Raw genomic sequence first — 23031 nt, 5'->3', positions numbered from 1 at the left:
AAAATGATTAGAGGGCTGGAGGTTAAAACCTACAAAGAATGTTAAAGGAATTGGGCATGTCTAGTCTAATGAAAAGAAGGACTATGGGAGGCATGACAGCACTGTTCCAATATTTCAGGGGCTCCTACAAAAATGAGGGGGTCAAGCTATTTTCCAAAGCACCAGTAGGCAAGCAAGAAACAATGGTTGGAAACTAACCAAGGAGAAAAGCAACCTAGAACTAAGGACAAATTTCCTAACGGCGAGAGCAATTAACCAATGGAATATCTTGCCTTCAGAGGTTGTGGGTGATCCGTCACTGAAGACTGGACAACAATTTGTCAGAAATGATATAGGGTTTCCTGCTCAAGCAGGGAGTTGGTCTAAAAGACCTCCAAAGTCCCTTCCAACTCTTTAATCTATGTTCTAATATTGTGGCTTGTTTATTGTTCTGAACCTACCTGTGTCTTAGTTTTTAATGATGAGTCTGAAGAAGTTGAAAGTGTTAAACAGAGGAATATGAGCCAATATGATAATTAAATAGCATCCCTTTATTAAAGCAAATATGAAGCTTCAGAAAGGTGTTCATTTTTTAACGCAGCCCAATTCCTGACAGCCGCTATAACTATTGCAACTATTAAAATTTAGTGATTACTTAATGGGAATTAGCCATTACCCCTACTCCTTTTCGGAAAATATGGCAAGCTTTGCATATAAATGTAAAAAATAAATAAAATGTGATAAGGCAGGCAGTTGAGCCTTCCTAAGGCATTATCAGCAGAATAGCATTTATCAGAACTAAAAATGCATAGCTCTTTGCCACACCATGTCACCCACTTTCCTGCACCCACAATATGTGTTGCCTGAAGCAACCATCTCTCTCTGCTTTATCACAGCAGGTTAATCTGCCATCCCTGAAATAATCAAAATGTCAATTAAGAATGCAGAGTTAACCTGGCAGCTCATAACGTATTCATATAAAAGCATGCAACTGAATTTTAGTTTTATAATAATCATTGCAGTAGCCTGAATGTATTGTTGAACTGAAATGTTGACAAGAAATAAAATATTTGAGTACTCCAGCAATTTTGCACATTCAGAACTAGAAAATCAAGCAAATTAACTTGCATGATTTTGATCCTATTGCATATTTCCTTAGGTTCTTATAACTTTGTTGTTTATGTTGATTGCTTATTTAGTAACCTGTGACTATCACAGAACGTTGTATCTTATGATCTATGATTATTGTATTTTATGATTTATGATCATGATTTATCACTTGTTGCTTGTATGTACAATGAGAGTGTATGCACTGGAGACAAATTCCTTGTATGTCCAATCACACTTGGCCAATAAATAATTCTATTCTTTTCTATTAAGCTGGCTAATTATCAACAACCGACAGGCAGGATGTATTCATTGGAGTTGTTTTGGCCTCCTCTTTGCTCTAAACAGGGTTATATTTAAACTAGGAAAATCAGAAATCATTTCCAGATGGAACATTGTTTTGAATTGGTCCACAAACCAGTTTTCACTTTCCAGTCTGAACCGCATGGCCCAGATGATGGTGGTATTATCTGTACACAAATGATCAAAGGTTAGAAGCAGCTCCTCCAGGAAAGGGTGGTTGTATACAACATCAGCAGCCAATATGTAGTCAAACTGAGATGAAGAACTGGGGAAATTCTTCTGCAGGTCCACCCCCCAGACCAAAGCTTTCACCTGAGGCTCATGTTTGCATTTCAGTTTTGTGTTTCTGAGAAGATTGTACTGAAGGTTTCCTAGCACTTCAGGCAAGTCCGTGGAAATCACATGAGCACCTGTGACAAAAGGGACCACAGTGACGTTACTTATGGAGGAGAGTTGATTAAAATAGCGCAAATTCTTTTTATAATTCCCTGTGGCATAAGCAAAAGTGATGACCTGTGGCCCACTGCAGGAAATACAATATTCCTTTGTGTTCTCCAATTCCTTACTTGCTGAAATTCCAGACCAATTTTGGATTATAGTTTTGTAATATTTATTCAGCTTACAACTGTAGGCAGAGCAAGCTTGAGTAGAAAGGCTCTCTGATAATGTGACATTCCACAGCTGTACATTAAGTTTGTAGGCTCAATGAATCAATATGGGCTTACAGTCATGTTGCCAAACTAGTCAGGAAGCTCACTAGAAGACTTCAGACCATTGCCTACATGTAAAAGGACTAAATGCTACTATCCAAGGTGTTTAAACAGGGGTGCAGTGAGGTCCGTGGGAAAGGTTCATGGAAATAAAGCCCATTGCTCCCCATACTAGAATTTGATCCACATCAGCCCAAATATAAACACCTAAGCAGTTTACTTTAGAAACTGATGAATCCCACAAATACTTATTTATTTATTTTATTTTATTAAAATAAAGGAGAACAAGACTAAGAGAATAAAAATACAATGACAGGGACGGTGGGCATGTTTAAAGCAGGATAAAATGTGAATTAAACCACAGAGTCCAGTAAAGGTTCCAGTAAAAGTTTTTATGTCAAAAGCCCAAAACCACAGAGTTCAGCTAAAGTTCGTACAGAGACATGTAGTTCAGTACCTATGGCCCAAGACAAAAGGAGAAGTAAGACAATATCTACTCATAAGGCTTATTTCCTCAAGATAACCAATAAGAAATGAGTTAAGTGTTTCCATGTTACGCTGCTTTTGAGAATGCATAAGAATGTGTGCTTCAGTGATAAGGGTTGTTCAGAATTTGCATACTAGCTTTTGACTAGTTTTCTGAACCTGGCTGCCAATAAACTTCTCCTTGATCCTGAGACGTCTAAGTCTTGTCACTTTCTGCAACACGTTAGTGCACTTATGTATGCACGTCCCCTCTACAATTTCCATTTCAAGATTGATATCTTGTTCAAAGAGGCTTTACCCTGAGAACAAATTGATTTTGCACCTGTTTTTCCAGCTCTTTTGTGTCCTTCAAGATACCAGTATCACATGTGCTATTTTTAAAACGGAGGAGTCAGCAGGAGATACTACCACTTACCTAGCAGGCTGGCTACTATAGACACAAGGCCTGTTCCAGCTCCAATTTCAATAACATTTTTGTCAACCAAGTTACAAAGCTTCACATTTGTTTCCAAAAAATAGCAGAGAACAAGAGCCTGAGAATGAAAAAGAACAAATTGTCAAACTTGAATAAGAATAAATTGGCAATTGGCAATTCTGAAAAAGACTAGTGAAACAATGCCTTTAGCTTCACAAGGCCACCCTTTAATTACTATAAAGTAACAAAGAGGAGAAAGAAACTTTAGTTTATGTGAACAAAAGTGTCTCTTGACACAAAAAATATGTATGAGAGTTATGAATCTTAGGAAGTTAGAGAAATACTCAGAAGTTCACGGTTGTTTTATATGAACTGGTTTTAGACAATTGGCTAATCTATGCTTTTTAGATTATTTGGATTATAATGCTCCACAATTCTTAAGCAGGGGACGGTGAGATTTGCAGCTCAAAACATATGGAGACCCATAGATTAACTTCCTTTGCTGTAAACTGTAAAACTCCTGTGTTGTCTTCCACAATTAATTACAAGGGGAGCTTATCTGGCCTGTTTAGCAAAGGGTCTTCTAGCACCATGCTATTAATTCCTGACCATGTCTATTCTAGGGCTTGCCAACATTGTTATTGGTACCATTCTGGACAGCTAGCATGCTACTGCCTAAAACAGAAAATAAGAACAATATAGAATAGAATAGAATAGAATAGAAGAGAAGAGAATAGAATAGAATAGAAGAGAATAGAACAACAGAGTTGGAAGGGACCTTGGAGGTCTTCTAGTCCAACCCCCTGCTTAGGCAGGAAACCCCACACCACTTCAGACAAATGGTTATCCAACATCTTCTTAAAAACTTCCAGTGTTGGAGATATTCACAACATCTGTAGGCAAGTTGTTCCACTGAATAATTGTTCTAACTGTCAGAAAAAATTTCCTTAATTCAAAATTGCTTCTCTCCTTGATTAGTTTCCACCCGTTACTTCTTGTCCTATTTTGATTCTCATCCAAAGCTGAAGAAGCTTCTTGGATAAGAAGCAAAAGGTCTACAAAAAAAACACACACACAACAAAGTCCAAATGCCTCTTGAAAAAGCACCTTTGGGACAACCATGACCTCGAAGACTGAGAATGCCCATAATATTTAGGAACAATATAGTATTCAGAATGAAAAGGGGCAAAAAGCAGCCATACCATGTGAGGGATAGTATAAAACTGGACTTCTTGAGATTTATTTTTCTCCTTTTTTCTTTAAATAAAATGCAATATGTGCCACTAATTCCTACAAGACAATGGAACTGTCTCCATCCATTACCATTCCATCTAGCTGAATCAGGGGTAGCAGAGCACACATGAATAACTTCCAGGACCAAATGTCTTTTCACCTTAAGCCAGCTGCTAATAAACTAATTGCTACTATTTTTGTTTCATTCTTTTTTTTCATCCCTTTGTTTCAATTATAAACTTTAGTAATTGGCAGGTGAACATTTGCTTTGAAATAACACCTTTTCCCCTAAGTAGCTACCATTTTAAAATTACAATATAAATGTCACACAGTACATTATTTTCAGATTCTGATACCTTCTTTAATAAAATGTTCAGGATCATACAAACCCATTATACAAGTTGTCTATTCAGGATTGAAACAAAGGCCAATCTAAATCAGGTTGAATTTCCGAAGTGATGATCCAAATGTCTATTGAAAGCCCTAGTAAAATATACTATAAAGAAAATTACCATTTGAATATAATATAATAATATAGCCTTTATTGTCATTATACATCATGTATACAACAAAATTGGCTAATATCAGACACTCCTAACTGCCAGGAGTACTGGGTTTGTAGGTCTCAATGTGCCCTTGACCAATGATTTTACAATTGGGATGATGTGCTGAATTTAATGTTTGGAGCAAACTAGTAGAGAATGATATTATCTAATTGCAAAGGGCTGCAATTGGAGGAAGTTGGCATCAAATGGGATAAGAATTCCTAGCAAACAGAAGATGAGATTAAGAGGAAATGAACTGTTGCTGCAGACAAAAAGTTGGACAGCTTGGAGCCAGTGAAAGAATATAGAATTGGAAACTTCTTGATAAGGGAGCTGGTTGTCCCAAAGGGTAAGCTGGCATAAAAAATATTCAGAAATTAGAAAACTATAACAATGAACTGTAGAGCTGGGACTGAGGAAGTTTAGTCTAGAACAGGGGTATCAAACTCGACTTCATTGAGGGCCACATCAGGGTTGTGTTTGACCTCGGTGGGCTGGGGTGAGGCTGGCCACAGTGGGTGTGGCCAGCTTGACGTCACTCCTGTCGGGGGTGCCTGTGGTGGACAAATTGCTCTGCCAGCAAAAACTGGCTCCCGAGCCCCGTTTTTTGGCTGCCACAGCCACCTACAACCCTCAAGCCAGTGAAAATGGAGCTCAGGAGGGCTGCATGCGGGCCAGATCTAAGTACTCCATGGGCTGGATCCAGCCCCTGGGCCTTGAATTTTACACCCCTGGCCTAGAAGGTTACTCTAGAAAGGGAGAGCTTAAGGAGAAGAAAGAAAGGCTACTTGAAAATGATTAAGAGATAAAGTAGGGGGAGAAGTACAAGCAGTGGTGGGTTTCCATTATTTTTACTACTGGTTCCCTTGCATGTGAACGCAACGGTTCTGCACAGGCGCAGAAGTGTCTGGGTGGTTGGGCGGAGCCTCCCGCTGCCACCACTACCAGTTCGCCTGATCTGGGCCGAACCGGGAGCAACCCACCTCTGAGTACAAGTCTTCTCTCGCAACAGCATTCTGCTCAGCTAGGGCTCCATCCTTGCAAGTGTATTTGGAAGTACGGACTATCATTGGCAATTCTCAATCAATGGCAAGAGAAGGGAAGGCTGGTGGATTGTCACCAACAAGGAAAAAATCAGTGTGGAAAGCATCAAAAGGAGAAGTGGACAGAGATAAACAGGCCAGGGGAGGGGAGGTCCAACCCAAAAGGAGCACTCAGAGAGTGAGATTTGGGTCTTACAACAGACTTAAGCATCATCTAATGAATGGATTCATGGTTAAATGCTTCTGAAAATGCAACGCGTGAAAGGCATACTTTTTAATTTGAAATATAGGCAATGGTCATAAAGAGCAATGTAGAGCAAATAAAATACGTTCAGAATCTGGACTGAAACTACCTAGGAGTATTACTGATAAAAAGAGAGGTGGCCTATGACACCTGATAAATTACATTGTCAAAAGATTCCCTTTTGATCTGTGAATATTAAATCTGCCCAAGAATACAGATGTGGAAGTCCTAACTTTAATATTCCACTGTGTGTGGACTTTCCACATTTATATTTTCGAGCATTATGTTTTTCAAATTTTACCACCCCCCCCCAAAAAAAATCCAAATACATGTAGTGCTTGTTTAGCAATCAGAATGGGAATCAGCAATTCAGTGACACAGTTACTGCATGGGAAATCACATGGCACCACTGCACTTTCCACTCTTCCCACCTTTGGAATACTCCCCCAGCACTGAGATAATTAGCAGGAATGGATTTAATGGTTGAATTTACATTCATTGGAGAGAAAGGGACAACAAGAGAGTAATCAGGTACCCAATGGGAAATATACATCGAAAAAATGTGTTAGCATCCTCTGCTAGCCTAGTATGCTTGGGAGCTGCAAATGTTCTAGGCAAACAGCTGGCACTTACTCATTCCTTTTGAGGTGTATTTCCCATTGTGTGCCTGTTTACTCCCTCTTAATCCCTTCCTCTCCAATTTCTCTGCCCTGTGAGAAGGGGAGGAGAGAAAAAAAAAAGGTCAGACAGACCCAGAAGAGATTGCTTGTTTAAGCAATCTCTCACACTGCAAGAAGGGTAAAAGAAGAAAAAGCACACCAGGCACAAGATATGTACGAAAGGAGTGCAAAGAGAAACATGTGACTGAGAGAGAGTGGAAAGGTGATATATATATATATATATGCACCTTGGTTTTTTTGCACCCTTATAATTGCAAATGGTCATTGCCTGGCGCATTTGATTAGCAAGGCTTATCTGTTTTTCATACATTTAATCATTTTCCTTGTGGCTGTAGGTCTGTGATGGCGAAACTATGGCGCGCGTGCCAGAGGTGGCATGCAGAGCCCTCTCTGCTGGCACGCGCGCCATCACCCCAGGTCAAATCTCCGTGGCGTTTCTTTCATGAGCTTCTGTTTCCTTGTAAACGCCGAAACAGATGCTCATGAAAGAAAAGGATCTTACCTCTTGCTGCGCTGATGGTGTTGAGATGCCCCGCCTCCCCCTGGCCAGCTGGTCCTTGGGTCTCTGCTGTGCATGTGCGCATGTCCATGCATGTGCAAATTCACACATGTGCACATCCACACATGTTCGCCCATGCAGATGTCAGTGCATGCACACTTTCACGCACATTCGTGCATGTCCGTGCATACACAAGTTTGTGCATGTTGGCGCATGCACGTGTTCGCACACCATTTTGTTTGGGCATGCACACCTGCACAGTTTGGGCACTCAGTGTTTAAAAGGTTTGCCATCACTGCTACAGGTGATCAGGAATCCCATGCCATGCAAGCAAACTAACTCAGGAAAGACAAGTCTCCATCCTGGTCAGCCAACTTGCTTGCTTCCTGTGCTAACTGCAGAGGAAAACTTCTTAGCCCAAAACAATCAGAAATTCAGTGGAATGCGGGAGGGAAGACAGTCCCCTCTGCATTAACAAGAAGGAAGGAAAGTAAGCTAATTACTTCTATGGCTTTATTTCCAAGGCAGATATAAGGTAAAGCTAAAGGTTCCCCTCGGACATATGTGCTAGTCATTCCCGACTCTAGGGGGCGGTGCTCATCTCCGTTTTAAAGCTGAAGAACCAGCGCTGTCCGAAGACATCTCCATGGTCATGTGGCTGGCATGACTAAACGCCGAAGGCGTACGGAACTTTGTTACCTTCCCACCAAAGGTTTTCTATTTTTCTACTTGCATTTTTTACATGCTTTCAAACTACTAGGTTGGCAGAAGCTGGGATAAGTAACAGGAGCTCACTCCATTACGCAGTGCTAGGGATTCGAACCGCCAAACTGCTGATCTTTCTGATCAACAAGTTCAGCGTCTTAGCCACTGAGCCACCGCGTCCCTTGTAAGGCAGATATAGGCCTATGGAATATGCTTCTGTACTTTGTATCAGATACCAAAGCCAATAATATTGCAAGACAACAATACCGAAGGCCATATCACAGCTCCATAACTGTCTGTAGCTTCTGTAATCTTGATCCTGTGGCCAGCAAATTTGAATTCTTCCCAAGTATGGGTGGTTATCAAAGAAGGACAAAAACGTCGTCCCATGATCTCTGCAACTATGTCTTCATCTCCGTTTGGTCCTAATTTAAGGTAATAAGAAGCATGTAATAATGACAGTGACAACAAAAATAACAGACATTTTGAAAATAGCAAGGGCAGATATCCCTTTTAAATAACAAAATACTTATTTTATGTCAATGCTGGTAAAGGATCCCCACAATAAAAGTTTTAATGTATTTGTAGACATTATGCAGATATTCCAAAAACTGTAATAACATAATTTACTTTGTAGATCAGTAATAATGAAATAAAAAGTTTACTGCAGTAGTCTTTGTCAGGGTGTGAATTCCGCCCTGGAAATGAATGAGTATGGATCTTGGCATATCCTTGAAGCATACTTTTGAAATAAGTAAAATAAACCCGAGGCATATTCTAAGAACATTTTATTGTAAAGAAAGTAAAAATACAAATTTACTAAGCTAATAATCACATCTTGGTAGAGTTCCTGTCTGCCTTGGCATACAGACAAAGGAAAAGGTATATGGAATGTATGACATGCGCAGTAAATCATTGGTGATAAGAGACAGTTCATTCTGCCGTATAACTCAGAATGTGAGCACAGCTGGCAAACCAAGTAAATGCAGTGACAGTCTTGTAACTAGCTGAATCTTCATAATTAGAAGACAGATAGGCATCTAGGATAATTGACCACAGCCATACAGCCATGCTCACTTCACCCTGGTCCCCTTGCCACAGCTGACCCACTACCGGTGTTCATCCTCAGCTGGACCTCCGCTAGCACTCATCCCCTGCATTCCTCTCCCTCCTCCTCACCTTGGACAATTGATCGAGGGACGCTTGTTGTGGGCCAATTCACAATGCAGGACAATTAGCTGCACAACCAGGCAACCAATCCATGCACTGAGCAGTGGGTCTCTGCCTTCTCATTGGATGCAGTCCTGCCAGTTTGGCTTCCTGAAGTGCTCGAATTTCTTCTTTGCCATTTGGGGCAGGGTATGGACGGGGGGGGGGGGAGAGACTTTCTTACTCTTGCTGGGAAACTTTTCAGGTCCTCACCCAGCAAAGGGGTGATGTGGGGCATGGGGGAAGAGAAAACATTGTGGAGAATTGGGGTGAGGGGACTCCAAGCTCTTCGCTGAAAAGCAGGTTTCGGGCAGGGAACTGCTGGTATCTGTAGCATGCAGGCCCAGGTTGGACATTAACATGAAGACATGTGCCAATCACTTTAATTGTCCCCATTGAAACTCATCTACTCTTTAGAATTCCGGTGCAGCAGCAGAGGTGTCCGGAAGGATGGATGGGTGACGGGTCCCTGAAGCTGCCTTTGCCAGATGTTGAAACTGGCGTTCCTAAGGGTAAAAGAGCTTCAATGGGGATAATTGACCCTGAGAAGTTTTCCAGGAAAGCAAAGAAAGTCTCTCCCTCCTATCTATCCCAAGCCTACCCCAGATGCCTGAGAAGGAATTTGAGCACTTCAGGAAGCTGATCCAGTGGGACTTCATCCAAGGGGAAGGCCAAGCCCACCTCTTGGCTTGCAAATTGGCTGCCAGGATGCACAGCTAATTGCCCTGTGCTGCGAATTGGCCAGGGACAAGTGTCCCGCAGCAGATCACCAAGTGGGCTAATTTGCAGAATCTATCCAAAATCCATCACTCCCTAGAGATTAAAAGTTGGCAAAATTGGAGCCATTTCAGCACCGTGGCATCTACACTTCCCAGAAACCTTAAGGTTGGGTGGTACAAAATAAGATGGGAGAAGCTTAACCTTTCTGTTTTCCCTTGGCCCCTGCACCCAATTAGATGACAGCAAGGCCCAACAAGCAAGATAGGCCTGGCTTGAGAGCACTGGCAGTCCCAGGGTGAGCCCTCTTCTTCCCTGGAGGGAGCAGGCTCTTGCGGACACACCAGAACAAGAATCAAGGGTGTTGTTTTCCTCACAGCCTACATCTCCCTTGGTTCTTCCTTTCCCAGGCAAAGTGACAGGCAGTTCCTTGGGTCGGCTGAGGAAGGGGGGAGGCTTCACTGGGATTCTTCTGAAGGTCATGAAGCAGCAGAAGTCTATATGGAAAGAAGACTGCTGACATAACAAGTCATGGATTGTCTAGCTCATGTATGAACTACGAGCTGGATTACCATTCTTGCTAGACCAGTTGAATCTAGGTGATCGTTTAATCAGCATTAAATAGTTCAACTAATGAGTCAGGGGATAAAATTTGGGGGGAAAGCAGCTGCAACATGTAAAAAATTCCAAGTTTGATCATGAGAATAGAAAAGAAAGAGGGAGGGGGAGAAAAGCACTGGGAACCAGTAGTGACCTGCCACTCCTTTTGCTGTCAGAAATACTTCTCATGAGCAAAAGGTAAAGATGAAAAGGTAGAAATATTGGTACAATTCAATTAATTCAGAAGTATTAATTGTCAGTCAGAATCTGGCTCTCCATATTTCCTATTTACAAAACTGAGAAATTAACACAGTTTTTTTAAAATAGTAATATGTTATATGGTATGGCATGAATCCATTTTCAGATAAATTGCCTTGGGGTGTTTTTACAAAAAATAGTCACAATTTCTTTGAACTCTGCAGAAATCAGATTGTGATTGCAGGAAAGCTTTTCTGTTCTAAAGGACTGTGACATTTACTACTGCAGAGAAGAGAACTGATTACCAAGCTTGACAATTTTAAAATAAGATTCATGCTCTTGAAGACAATCAATGGCTAATAATCATTAGGTATATACCATGTTTCCCCCAGAAGAAGTCAAGCAGCAGCACGACTGGTGTCAGGGCATGAGAGGCATGGTCCTAAGGTAAGCAGGTAAGACATCCCCCCAAAATAAGATCTGATGCTTTTGGGGGGGGGCTGAAAAGAAAATAAGACCAGGTCTTATTTTCGGGGAAACACAGTATTACCTGCAGCATCTAGAGACAGTCAGTCTTAGTACAGTTGCTGGGAAAGACAATGTGCATAGGATTATGAAGTTCATAATCTGTTTATAAATTTCTAGCAAGTGTTTGATTGGCTATTGTGCCGAAGGAACACATTAGCCTTTGGACATATCTGTTCAGCGATGGGATTAGCCTGTTCGGACAAGTTCGGGCAAACTGGATGCTAATTTTACAAGGACTGGCTGATCCCGCCTACCCTGCCCCTCCCGGGAATCTCCACGTGGCCCATTTTGGATGCCAGGTAAGTCCAGGACCCATGTTGCATTCTTTGATAATGTGACAAAATTAGTGGACCAGAGGAATGCCATCGATATAGTTTACTTGGACTTCAGTAAGGCTTTTGATAAGGTAGACCATAACCTACTACTAGATAAAGTAGAAGAATGTGGGTTAGACAGCATCACCACCAGATGGATTCGTAACTGGCTGACCAACCGCACTCAACGTATAGTTCTCAATGGAACTGCATCTACATGGAGGGAAGTATGCAGTGGAGTACCCCAAGGCTCTGTTTTAGGCCCAGTACTCTTCAACATCTTCATCAATGATTTGGATGAGGGAATAAATGGGGAACTCATCAAATTTGCAGATGATACCAAGCTGGCAGGAATAGCCAACACTCCAGAATATAGGCTTAAGATACAGAAGGATCTTGACAAACTTGAACATTGGGCACTATCTAATAAAATGAAATTCAATGGTGAAAAGAGTAAGGTTCTACATTTAGGCAACAAAAATGGAATGCACAGGTACAGTATAGGTGATACCTTGCTCAGTAGTAGTAACTGTGAAAGGGATCTTGGAGTCCTAGTGGACAACCATTTAAATATGAGCCAGCAGTGTGCAGCAGCTGCCAAAAAAGCCAACACAGTTCTAGGCTGCATCAACAGAGGGATAGAATCAAGATCACGTGAAGTGTTAATACCACTTTATAATGCCTTGGTAAGGCCACACTTGGAATACTGCATTCAGTTCTGGTCGCCACGATGTAAAAAAGATGTGGAGACTCTAGAAAGAGTGCAGAGAAGAGCAACAAAGATGATTAGGGGACTGGAGACTAAAACATATGAAGAACGGTTGCAAGAACTGGGTATGTTTAGCTTAAGAGAAAGAAGGACTAGGGGAGACATGATAGCATTGTTCCAATATCTCAGAGGTTGCCACAAAGAAGAGGGAGTCAAACTATTCTCCAAGGCACCTGAGGGTAGAACAAGAAGCAATGGGTGGAAACTAATCAAGGAGAGAAGCAACTTAGAACTGAGGAGAAATTTCCTGACAGTGAGAACAACTAATCAGTGGAACAGAAAATGCCTCCAGAAGTTGTGAATGCCCCAACACTGGAAGTCTTTAAGAAGATGTTGGATAGCTATTTGTCTGAAAAGGTATAGGGTTTCCTGCCTAGGCAGGGGGTTGGACTAGAAGACCTCCAAGGTCCCTTCCAACTCTACTATTGTATTGTATTGTATATGAAGACTCTGGGAGGGCAAAAAATGGGCCTCCCAGAAGTTCCGGAAGTCCAGAAATGGGCCAGTTTCTGGCCTCCAGAAGGCCTCCGGAGCCTGGGGGAGGCCGTTTTCACCATCCTGGAGGTTGGAGAAAAGCTTCCAAAGCCTGGGGAGGGCAAAAATTCCCCCTCTCCGCCACCATGGTGCAGGAGGCCAAGTAGGCCACGCCCACCACGGCCATACCCAGTCAGCAACCAGGCAGAACTGGTTGCTAAACAGTTTTGAATCCCACCCCACACCCACCTGGTGTAACTCTTCTTATACAAGAAATTGATCATAGGGCAAATTTCAGCTTTTACTAGATGTTAAGAGTTAGCCTTGAATGAACTATGCTTATTATCTCAAATTAGTTTTGGTACCCAGTTTCAAGAAAGCAATGAACATCAAGGGAACCTATATGCTCAAAGTCATGTCAACACGTCTCCTCCTGAAGCATTCTCAGCTGATCCAATTAGAGAAATGCTATATTGTGGCAAGGTGTTGATATGATAGAGTTGGCTCCTGGGCCACATTCTTTTTCTAGATGGAAATGACAAATGGTCTATACAGAAATTGGACAAATTATTTTCCAAATATTATGCATTTAAAAATGTTTTCAATGGGTTAAAAACAAGTCCCATTTCAATGGTGGTCAGAGTGAAATAAAGGGGAATTCCCCCTTTTCTGCACCGTTTTCTAGTTAAAATCTTACCTGTAACTTCTAATTTTCCCTCAAGTAGTAATTTCACTAGATTGGAAAAATATAGACTGAACATTCCTATACCTGATATGACTTGGAACACAACATACATACGGTCATTAGATGGCAGCAATCAGATACAGAAACTTCCAAGTTTTTTTTACTGACATCTAGTGGTCATCTGGATTTCTAACCTTAGTCTTGGGTCATATTTGTATAGCTTAGCTTCAAAGAGATCCAGTTAAAACTACAGTATTTTAAACCTTAACTGTGTCACCCTGATTGCCCTTTAAAATATATATTTTAACACCCAATCAAAAACAGTCCTCACAGCAATGTAAATATGAGATAGGTTGACTTGTGTGTGGCTTTGCAAAAGTTAAATTGTAGTTCTCTCTCTCATATTACACACACCTACACCTACACATACAGAGCTGGGAATAAATCCCTTTGAACTCAGTAAGATATAGTTCTATGTTTTGTATAATAGGGTACAATCAAGCAAATTGAAGTTGATTGCTTTATAAGAGGATCAGAATAAATCACAGATACCTGGTTTTTTTGCACATGAATATTTAAACCATCAATTAACGGCTTAGAATGTTAATGTTTGTGCATATTCTATTTCATTTTATCAGTTCCTATTAAAACCCTATAAACTAATTTTCTATCTTATTAGATTGCTCATCCAAGCATTTTTCTTGTATAAATCTGTCTTCTATGTTTTTTTTCCTTGTTTCTATTCCAAGGAAACTGAAACCCCTTTACATGCTGAGTCCCTATTCACTATATCATCCTTGAGTAAGTCTCATTCCTTTCTAACGTAATAATCTTTTTTTTTGCATCACTTCAACAAGTACATTCTAAAAGCTGCATCTCTCTGGGTCATCCTCCTAAGGAAGGGAAATGATAGAGATTTCAGCAAGTGAAAACATCTCTACAAAAGTGAAAGCAACCCACCCTTTGCAAACACTGAAATAGGATACAAGGGTTACGGGGTCAACCTTCTTTAAATATTGCCAAGGGAAATGATACTCCTGCTAAGTCCCTGATGACCTGGGGACCTTAATTGCTCTTTTCAAAGGAGTCTTTCCCTCGTAAACATACTTTTCAACCTAACCTTGAATGTATGCTATGATTCCATCTCTTTCCCCTGACCTAGCAATTACCAAAAAGCCTGAACAACCATTCAGCATGTTCTTAAGGAAGATCATATTGTTGGGCCTGGATAGGTAATAGTCTAATTCATTGACGGAAGGGCAATATTTTAGCAACGTATTAGTTGTTCATCTCTATTATAAAGCCATTTCAACAGTCCTGCTTAGGGTTTACTTCAGCAGTGTGATCCTCTGAAGTCTGTTACCGGTTCAGTGAGTCTGCTACCGAGTGCGTGCGCATGTGTGGCTGAGGCGTGCCTGCGCAGCGCTAAAAAAGGAACTTTTTGAAGCCTTCCAAGTCTGCAAAGTAAGTAGAACAACAAGGAGGGGGGAAATCAGCTGTGCCACATAATTTAGATTAGTTAGAAAGTAGAAAATCCGATGGTTCCAGCTAATATAAATCATGCATCGCACCTTATCTTCACCCAGCTGATCATCAGAAATTTTTTACTACCGGTTCAGGCGAACCGGTCCAAACCAGTAGCATTTCACCCATGGTTTACTCTACACTACTCTGCTATTTCATTAATTTAGTCTCTATTCTCCTAATTTCCTCTTCCTGATTGAACACTGGGCAGCAATGATCCTGGGACGTGAATTTAGTCCAGAGGTGGTCCTTGACTTAGGATCGCAATTGAGCTCAAAATTTCTGCTGTTACACGAGACAGTTGTTAAATGGGGTTTGTCCCATTTTACAACCTTTCTTGCCACCGTTGAATCACTGAAGTTGATGTTAGTAACCCAGTTGTTAAGTGAATCTGTGTCCCTAAAATATTTTTTTTTATTTTAGAAAATTTATATAGCTGCCTACTCGCTCACGTAAACTCTAGCAGCTTACAGACAAAAAAACAATGTAGAAGAAATAAAAGTAATAAAATAATAATAAAATAATAATCCCCCACTCCTTAGTGACAACACATACTCAGATCAGCCATTTAATGGGCTCCATCCCACTCTGGGTTCCTTAGGCCCGCTGGTAAAACCACATCTTCAGGGACTTCCAAAAGAGTGGGAGCCAGTCTAATTTCTGGAGGGATGATGTTCCAGAAGGAGGGAGCCACCACGAAGAAGGCCTTTCTTCTGGGTCTCACCAGATGTACCTCCTTAGGTCATGATCTGCAACATTCCTTGCCTATATTCTATGATACGATATTCTACGATAATATTTTGAGAACATGAAAATGATGGCTGACTGTAATCCAAAATTTTGTTTGGAACTGCATTTGCTGACCCATGCCACAGACATTAGCTAGGGGAGAATAGACAGCATCCTGTGAAGACTAGAATGAGTCATAAGAACAACCCACTATGTCCTCCAATAAATGGCTTTTTTGTGATATCATTTAAAGGTGAAATCGCTTTTGCATCAGTTTTATTTCTTGGTGATTTCATAAAAACATCCACATAATTTTCTTGGCAAAAATGAGAGTAGGTGATTAGTCTCATCTTCTACTCTGTTTTTAGGCTTCCCAGCCTAGTATTCCCCGATAATTTTCTATCCAATACTAACCAGGCTTAGTTTCCAAGCCCAAAGAAAAGCAAAAGCTATCATCCACAGGTAATTCTCAACTTATTATTGATCATATTATGACCTTCCAGAGTTATAAAAATCTCAAAATGGCCATCATGAAGTTTTGCATATGCCCCCAGCAGTTATAAGACCAAATTTTGGGTGCTTGGCAACCAACTAGCTCTTACGACTAGTTGCAGCAGCCCATAATAAAATGACCACAATTTGCAGTGGTTCTTTGCCACTTCCAGCAGAAAACCACATTTGTAAGCATGGGTTCATTTAACAGACACACCACTCACTTAATGACTGCAGTGATTTGTATAACATTCACTGCAAAAAATGTCAAAAAAGGGTTCATTTACATGGGTGTCTCAACTTATGATCACAATGACCTATGACCAATTTCCAGTCCCAACTATGGTTCTAACTTGAGGATTACCTGTACTGAGAGACTACTATTTATCAGACTACTATTATGAAAATAATATATCCATCTCAAAATGTCAACATGTGGTTATCAACTAAACCCAGTTTGTCTACTACTATTGGTGGTTTTGTTGTAAGGTCTGTTATATCAGCAGTTAACAAATATGAAACATAGCAAGCTAGCCACAGAACCAGATAGAAGAATGGATAATATTTACCTTTGATATGGTCTGGCTTTCTAGATATTTCATATTTTTGTTCAGAGGATTTTGAATCCATGTCATACAAAGTCCTGGGTTAACAATCCTAGAAATGAAACCAAAAACACAATGTAATAATACGAGAAGTAATAATTAAGTCAGTTCTGATTCTATGAAGAAGTAGAGCCCTCCCATTATCTTCAATAGTCATGCTTTCTTGGTTGATTGGATAAATAAATAAGAATTTTACTGTAATGGTCAACATCCAGTGATAATTTAGTAGTTAGATTATTATTGGCTATAGACAGGAATAGTTCCAATAGCAAAGAACAAGTCTAAATTCATGTTGAGGAAAGCCAACTTTATGGACTTTGTGGAGCTATGTCACATCTCAAGTTTTCACAGATTTCAGAATCTCTCGAAAAGAACTTAGCCTAGAGATGTAAAAAAAAAAAACCTCTAACAGCCCCCCAAAACACCTGAGATAAATTCCTACTCAACAAAATTGCAAGAACTATCAAGAGGGAGTTATGACACTGATGTGTTTCTTATCTCAAATACTCTGCATATTTTCAAACCTGCACACCATAAAAAGTTGTATCATTTGGGAAAGTGTTGAAAAGGTCATATTTAGAAAACTGAATTCATGTATGTAGTACTTACTAAAATGCATACAAATTGTTTAGCTTTTAGAAAATTATAAATGACACAAGTTATTTATAAATATAGATCGATATTCAAAGTCTTCATTGAAACATCTTGATTGATATATTTGTTTTATTTGTTTTACTAGCTAATTTAGTAAATGTCATGTGAATACTGACATCTCCAGGTTGTATGAATGTTTTGTTATATATTGGCAAATACTTTGCAATAATTATCCAGAAATATATCCTTTTAGTGCACTGTCAACATTATTATGAAAATTTTAAATTGTTAAAAATATCCCTGTAATAAAAAGTATTTAAAGAAAATGGGCCCCAGCATGAATCCAAAAGCTCCGAAGATGAAACCTCTCATTCCAGTAACCGTCTCAAACTGGATCCTGCAGTGTTTAAAGAATTACCAAACAGCATGTACATTAAATTGGATAAGAGGAAATGCAGGAAAAAAATAAAATATAAAAATAATAACAACAGAAAATGTATTCAGTTATAAAGAATATGCGTAAAAAGATGATTTTCCAATAGCAGGGGCAGTGTAATAGTAGATGCTCCTGAAATATTTCAATTAGCCGGCACCGTGGCTGAGAAATGTGTGAGTAACACATAATCCACATTTAATGACATGGCAATAAGATCTCCCCAGATTATTAGTGATCATGCAAACTTACATCAGGGAAGGTGATCTTTGTGTCCTTGTTTCAAGTTGACTAAGGCTTTATATGTCTTATAAAGTATTTAATATTAAAATATCAAACTTTACCCAATATCTAATTGGTAACCAATTATTTTGTTCATATGAACTGATGTTGCCTCAATCTAGATGAAATATATAGATAGTGACCCTCAACAATTTGGCCAGCACAGTCTACATCAGCTGCATCTTCTGCACTCAACACAAGAGTAGTTTCACAAAGAGGATACTCTAGTAATCTAAATGTAGAGTTACAGGTGCACAGATGACAGTTCTTATGCTATCCATGTCTGGTTGAAAAAATAACTGAAACTAGAAATAGGCATTCTCAACCTAAAGATCATTTGGGCCGTTAGTAACAGTGACAGTTCTAGGAACACCTAAAGCATATTTCCTGTGCTAAGAGTGCCTCCCCGTTAAGAAAACTCCCAAATTCCCATACCAAGAATCCATTCATTCACATACATCCACTGACAAGATTCAATATTGATTTCTATGTTCTCATCCAACCAATTCTAGATGCCACTTTGGAGCATGTATATATTCTACTGAATAGCAATAGCACTTAGACTTATATACCACTTTACACTGCTTTACAGCCCTCTCTAAGCAGTTTACAGAGTCAGCATATTGCTCCAAACAGTTTGAGTCTTCATTTTACCCACCTCGGAAGGATGGAAGGCTGAGCCAACCTTGAGCCTGGTGGAATTTGAACTGCCAAATTAAATCAGATGTCAGAGACAGTATCACTAGCATATTGATGGCAACTCCTAATGGCTGCTCCCAGAGAGAACAAGATAAGAGGCCTTATAATATTGGTAGCATAACTGCCCAGATGTCAGATCACAAATTAATATTAAGAGATTAATAATAAAATTTATTGAAAGATCCTGCAAAATCATAAAAGGTCAATTTCTTTCCCATTTGAGGTCATTATCAGGACAATGAAGATTGATTCGTTCAAATACCTATCTCTCAATCCAGACAGACGTGAATTTATTTTACTTTATTTCTTTATGGAATATAGCCTATCTTTTCCAAGTGCTCAAAAGGGGTTGAATTTGTAACTGGGCAGTAATTCTTAGACATTTCTGAATACTGTAAAGGTTTTTTTTAAGATGTGGATGAATTACTAACTTTTGTAAGACTAACAGTAGCACTTATTACATAAAACATTTATACTCATTGGATCCACTAGTCACACAGACATTATCTGCATTGAATAAGCCAAGATGGGTAAGGCTCAGTTGAACAGACTGTAGGCTATCTAGCTACCAGTATCTTGTCTATGTTCTTCAGCCTCGTAAATTGAAAGGGATCCTATATCAGCCCACCAACCTGTGGTCTGAGTCCACTAGTGGACCATGAGGTATTTGCAACTGGGCTATGGAAACAGTCAGCAAGTGTGCACACATGCACATCACTTTTGCAAGCAACAGCAAGCTCGTGTACTTCACGACAGGTGCATGCATGCCATTCGTGGAAATGGAGATGTGTTGCGCAAACCATCCCCCCTGCCCGCCAGTTCGCAAACTTGGATCATTGGGGAACTCTGTCCTACATAACTGGATCAAATAATGCATTGACTCCATCACTAGGTATCATATTAAGAAAAAGATACAAGAGTCCATTGGAATTGGGCAGCTGATAAATGTTAAGGATGGATGATGGATGGATGGATGGATGGATGGATGGATGGATGGATGGATGGATGGATGGAGACAAAGGAGGGAGATTGATAGATAGGTAAGGCACAAGTTCTACCACAAGATCATCCACAATAAATGACAATATGCCCTTAACTATTCCAGAAAGCTCTGTTTGCTGTGTAGTTGCAGGATCTAAATCAAATCTTTTTTTTTTTATTCTTATGAAATAGGCATGGTTATACATTGTTGTTTGTCCAGCTGGCTTCAAAATTGGTGTTACACCATTTACATTCCAGCTGTCCCTTGGTCCATTTCATTGCTTGGAGCTCCTCAGAAAAGGAGGGAGATTAGGATATGAGAAGCCAAAAACGGCACTTGGAGGCAACTTCATTCATTTTGTCTTACCTTCTAAAGTACAGGTAAGATTTTGACAGAATTATCAGCTTTGCCTTCTGAAAAAATTCCCCAAACAATTCAAGTATTTCTTTCATTCTATGAAGCTCTGGGAGGAGCATCTTAATTGTCCTCTGTTTCCAGTTATCCCTTTAACACAGCAAAGAAGTAGCAGGAAGTACAGCATGTTTGCCAAATGCTTCTAAAAACACAACTGCATGCCAACAAAAGGCTTAAGCAACAATTACAGAGAACCTTTCTCAGGTTTAACACGTTTCAAGAGCATTTTCTGCCATATCATGGTAAGTGATTTGAGCTGCTTGCAAAAGCTTATTCTTATATGGTAACTTCTAGATTTGCAGAAGCAATGTATGCATTTATTGATTTAAGCTAGCAAAGCAAGGCTGAAGCTATGAAATCAACAAGCAAATCGTTGTATCTATATAAAACACAACAGATTTGTGATAAATTTGTGATAAGCATGTTTACAAAATAAACATATTTAAATCTTGTTCATTGTAATAGTTGCAGTGGCAGAGGGGAAATTATTCAAGTAATTTTCTGCACTGCTCATACCACAGTTATAAATAAATTCCCCTTCATTGGTATTTCACAAAATGTTTTGCTTTTCCATATGATCTGATGATCTGTAATCTAGAAGGGCCTGCAAAGTCTAAAAAAAGAGCTAGTTGTCCAGCTGTTGTATTTTTTGCTGTTTTGACTACAGTATTCTAGCAACAATTGCATTACTAAGCATACTTCAGAGTAACTTTAAAAACTGTTTCCAGAATCTGAAAATGTATGCATGCAATCCATTCGAGTTTACCTACCTTTTGTTGTTATTTATATTCAGAAAAAGTAGAGGCAAAATGAGGTGGGATGAATAAGCTGTTAATTCTCACCCTCCCAGCATTAACTATCTGATGAAGCACTAGAAAGAAACAACAGATCAGTTTGAAGTGCAATCTGTCAACATCTCCAATAAGAGAATTAATAAACAGCTGCCCTTGAATTTCATTGGGAGAAGAAAGCAGACACAAAGTACACTTACGTAAAACAGAGGGGACAGTGATGACAAGCAAGCCAGTCAGACGCTGGTCTCAAATTAGCAAAATCAGACTGCAGTCCTACTGTGTATCCCGAGTTGGTGAAACCAACTCAGTAGGGCTTAATTTTGAGTTGACACCTAGTTTTACAGAATGGTGTTTTAATGCCTCGTATCCCACAGCCAGATACACCATACTGGGTGACGATCTTTGCAGAAATATTTTTATTTTACAACTTGCAAGGCAGGTGCTGAAACTGAAATTAAAGCATCCTCACAGTCCAGATATTATTTTTCTCAAGAAGAGTTGAGATGATACCAATATACGAGGATTTAAACTGCCAAGTTTTAAATTGATTGGAAACACCTTTCTCAGCCTCATGCCATTTTTCAGAACTACCAAACAATATGGTTTTTTGAGGCCTTTGAACTATGGTGCTGGAGAAGACTCCTGTGAGTCCCTTGAACTACAGGATGATCCAGCAGGTCAGTCCTAGAGATCGACCCTGACTGCTCTTTAGAAGGCCAGATCCTCAAGATGAAATTCACATACTTTGGCTGCCTAATGAGAAGGAAGGACTCACTGGAGAAGGGCCTAATGCTGGGAAAGATTGAGGGCAAAAGAAGGGGACGACAAAGAATGAGATGGCTGGATGGAGACACCGAAGCAGTAGGCTTAAATGGACTCTAGAGGATGGTAGAGGACAGGAAGGCCTGGAGGAATGTTGTCCATGGGGTCACGATGGGTCGGACACGACTTCACAACTAACAACAATGGCTGAAGTTTCTGGGAACTGTCATCCACATGGCACCAAGTTGGAAAAGGTAGGAGTAAATGGAAAAAAAATAGTGAGAATCAAGGAAATGGATGGGATGAGATGGTTGCATTAAGCAGTATCCAAGACAATAGGGCAATTATAGAACTGGGATAAAACGAGATACTTGTATTATTGCATTACTTGTACTTTTCCCTACCTGTACCCGAGCTGTGTTAATCCCATCACCCTCAAGATTCATGTTGAATAGAAGTTACTGTATAAAGGCTGGTAAAAATGAACTATAACACCCCGCCATTTCTCTTCCGAATTTAACATACACCAATCTGGGCTTAGAGGAGAAACATGAACAGAGAAATTTGCTAGCCCTTTGTTCTTTTTCTCAGAGGCAATTATGGTTTTGTCGTATCAAATAAGCTGAAATGTCACACAAACATTTATTATGTAATGCTCCAGATCAAAATATCACATTTAGTGATCATAGGGACGAAAATAAACTAAAAGTTAACATCTTCTATCTTGAGAAATAATCAGTTTCTTTTGTAATCATGAAGCAGGAAGTCAAGCTGTACAGTATTCCAAATTCACACCCCACTATTGTTCACCAAAGTTAAGCAAAGCCAGGCTGATGATTCTTCATCCCATTATTTGCTTGTGGTACACAACACAGCTGATATATAACTAAATAGTTATTTAGTTCAATAACTAAAACCACTTTTCTATGTCACTCTGTAGAATAAAAAAGGAGGAATATCACTGCATTATCATAGCTACAATCTTTTCCTCATTTAATAATTTTGCAAGTACAATAAAGGAAAGCAATAAAAGAATAAAAAGAACAGAAAATACATTAGAAGATTTACAAGTATTATAGTTAGCTAAAATTCAAAACAGCATTAATCTAATTTGCATGTTGGAATATCTCATTTCAATTTGAAATGTTATATTACCATAGTAGCTTCTTTTTGAATTGTATATTTCTTATATTAGTAGTAAAAGGGGGCAGCATTTATTTTGTAGTAGTTAACCATTATACAGCTCAAATTATAAACCAAAATTAAAAATTGCAGTTA

General features: G+C 39.6%; 1 protein-coding gene across 1 annotated transcript; it reads right to left on the bottom strand.

Moving 5' to 3' along the window:
• Positions 1-511: 511 nt before the first annotated feature.
• LOC309389354 (protein-lysine methyltransferase METTL21E-like) lies at positions 512-23018 on the bottom strand. The gene is made up of 5 exons (XM_081947620.1): positions 20968-23018; positions 16758-16845; positions 8217-8374; positions 3001-3118; positions 512-1799 (listed from the first exon to the last, which is right to left on the bottom strand). The coding sequence occupies exons 2-5, from the start codon at positions 16816-16818 to the stop codon at positions 1396-1398; spliced, it is 741 nt and encodes a 246-aa protein (XP_081803746.1). The 5' UTR covers positions 16819-16845; positions 20968-23018; the 3' UTR covers positions 512-1395.
• Between the last annotated feature and the right edge of the window lie 13 nt (positions 23019-23031).

The sequence above is a fragment of the Natrix helvetica genome, assembly GCF_964273705.1.
Source record: "Natrix helvetica genome assembly, chromosome: 3".
Taxonomy (NCBI): Eukaryota; Metazoa; Chordata; class Lepidosauria; order Squamata; family Natricidae; genus Natrix; species Natrix helvetica.
This window is presented reverse-complemented; position numbering and strand designations above follow the sequence as displayed.

Excerpts from the sequence above, each read along its gene's own strand:
- LOC309389354 (XM_081947620.1), bottom strand. The coding sequence starts at position 16,818 with ATGGATTCAAAATCCTCTGAACAAAAATATGAAATATCTAGAAAGCCA. Across the intron at positions 8,375-16,757 it reads AAAGCCAGACCATATCAAAG|GACCAAACGGAGATGAAGAC; the intron begins GTAAATATTATC and ends ACCTTAAATTAG. Across the intron at positions 3,119-8,216 it reads GAGCTGTGATATGGCCTTCG|GCTCTTGTTCTCTGCTATTT; the intron begins GTATTGTTGTCT and ends TTTCATTCTCAG.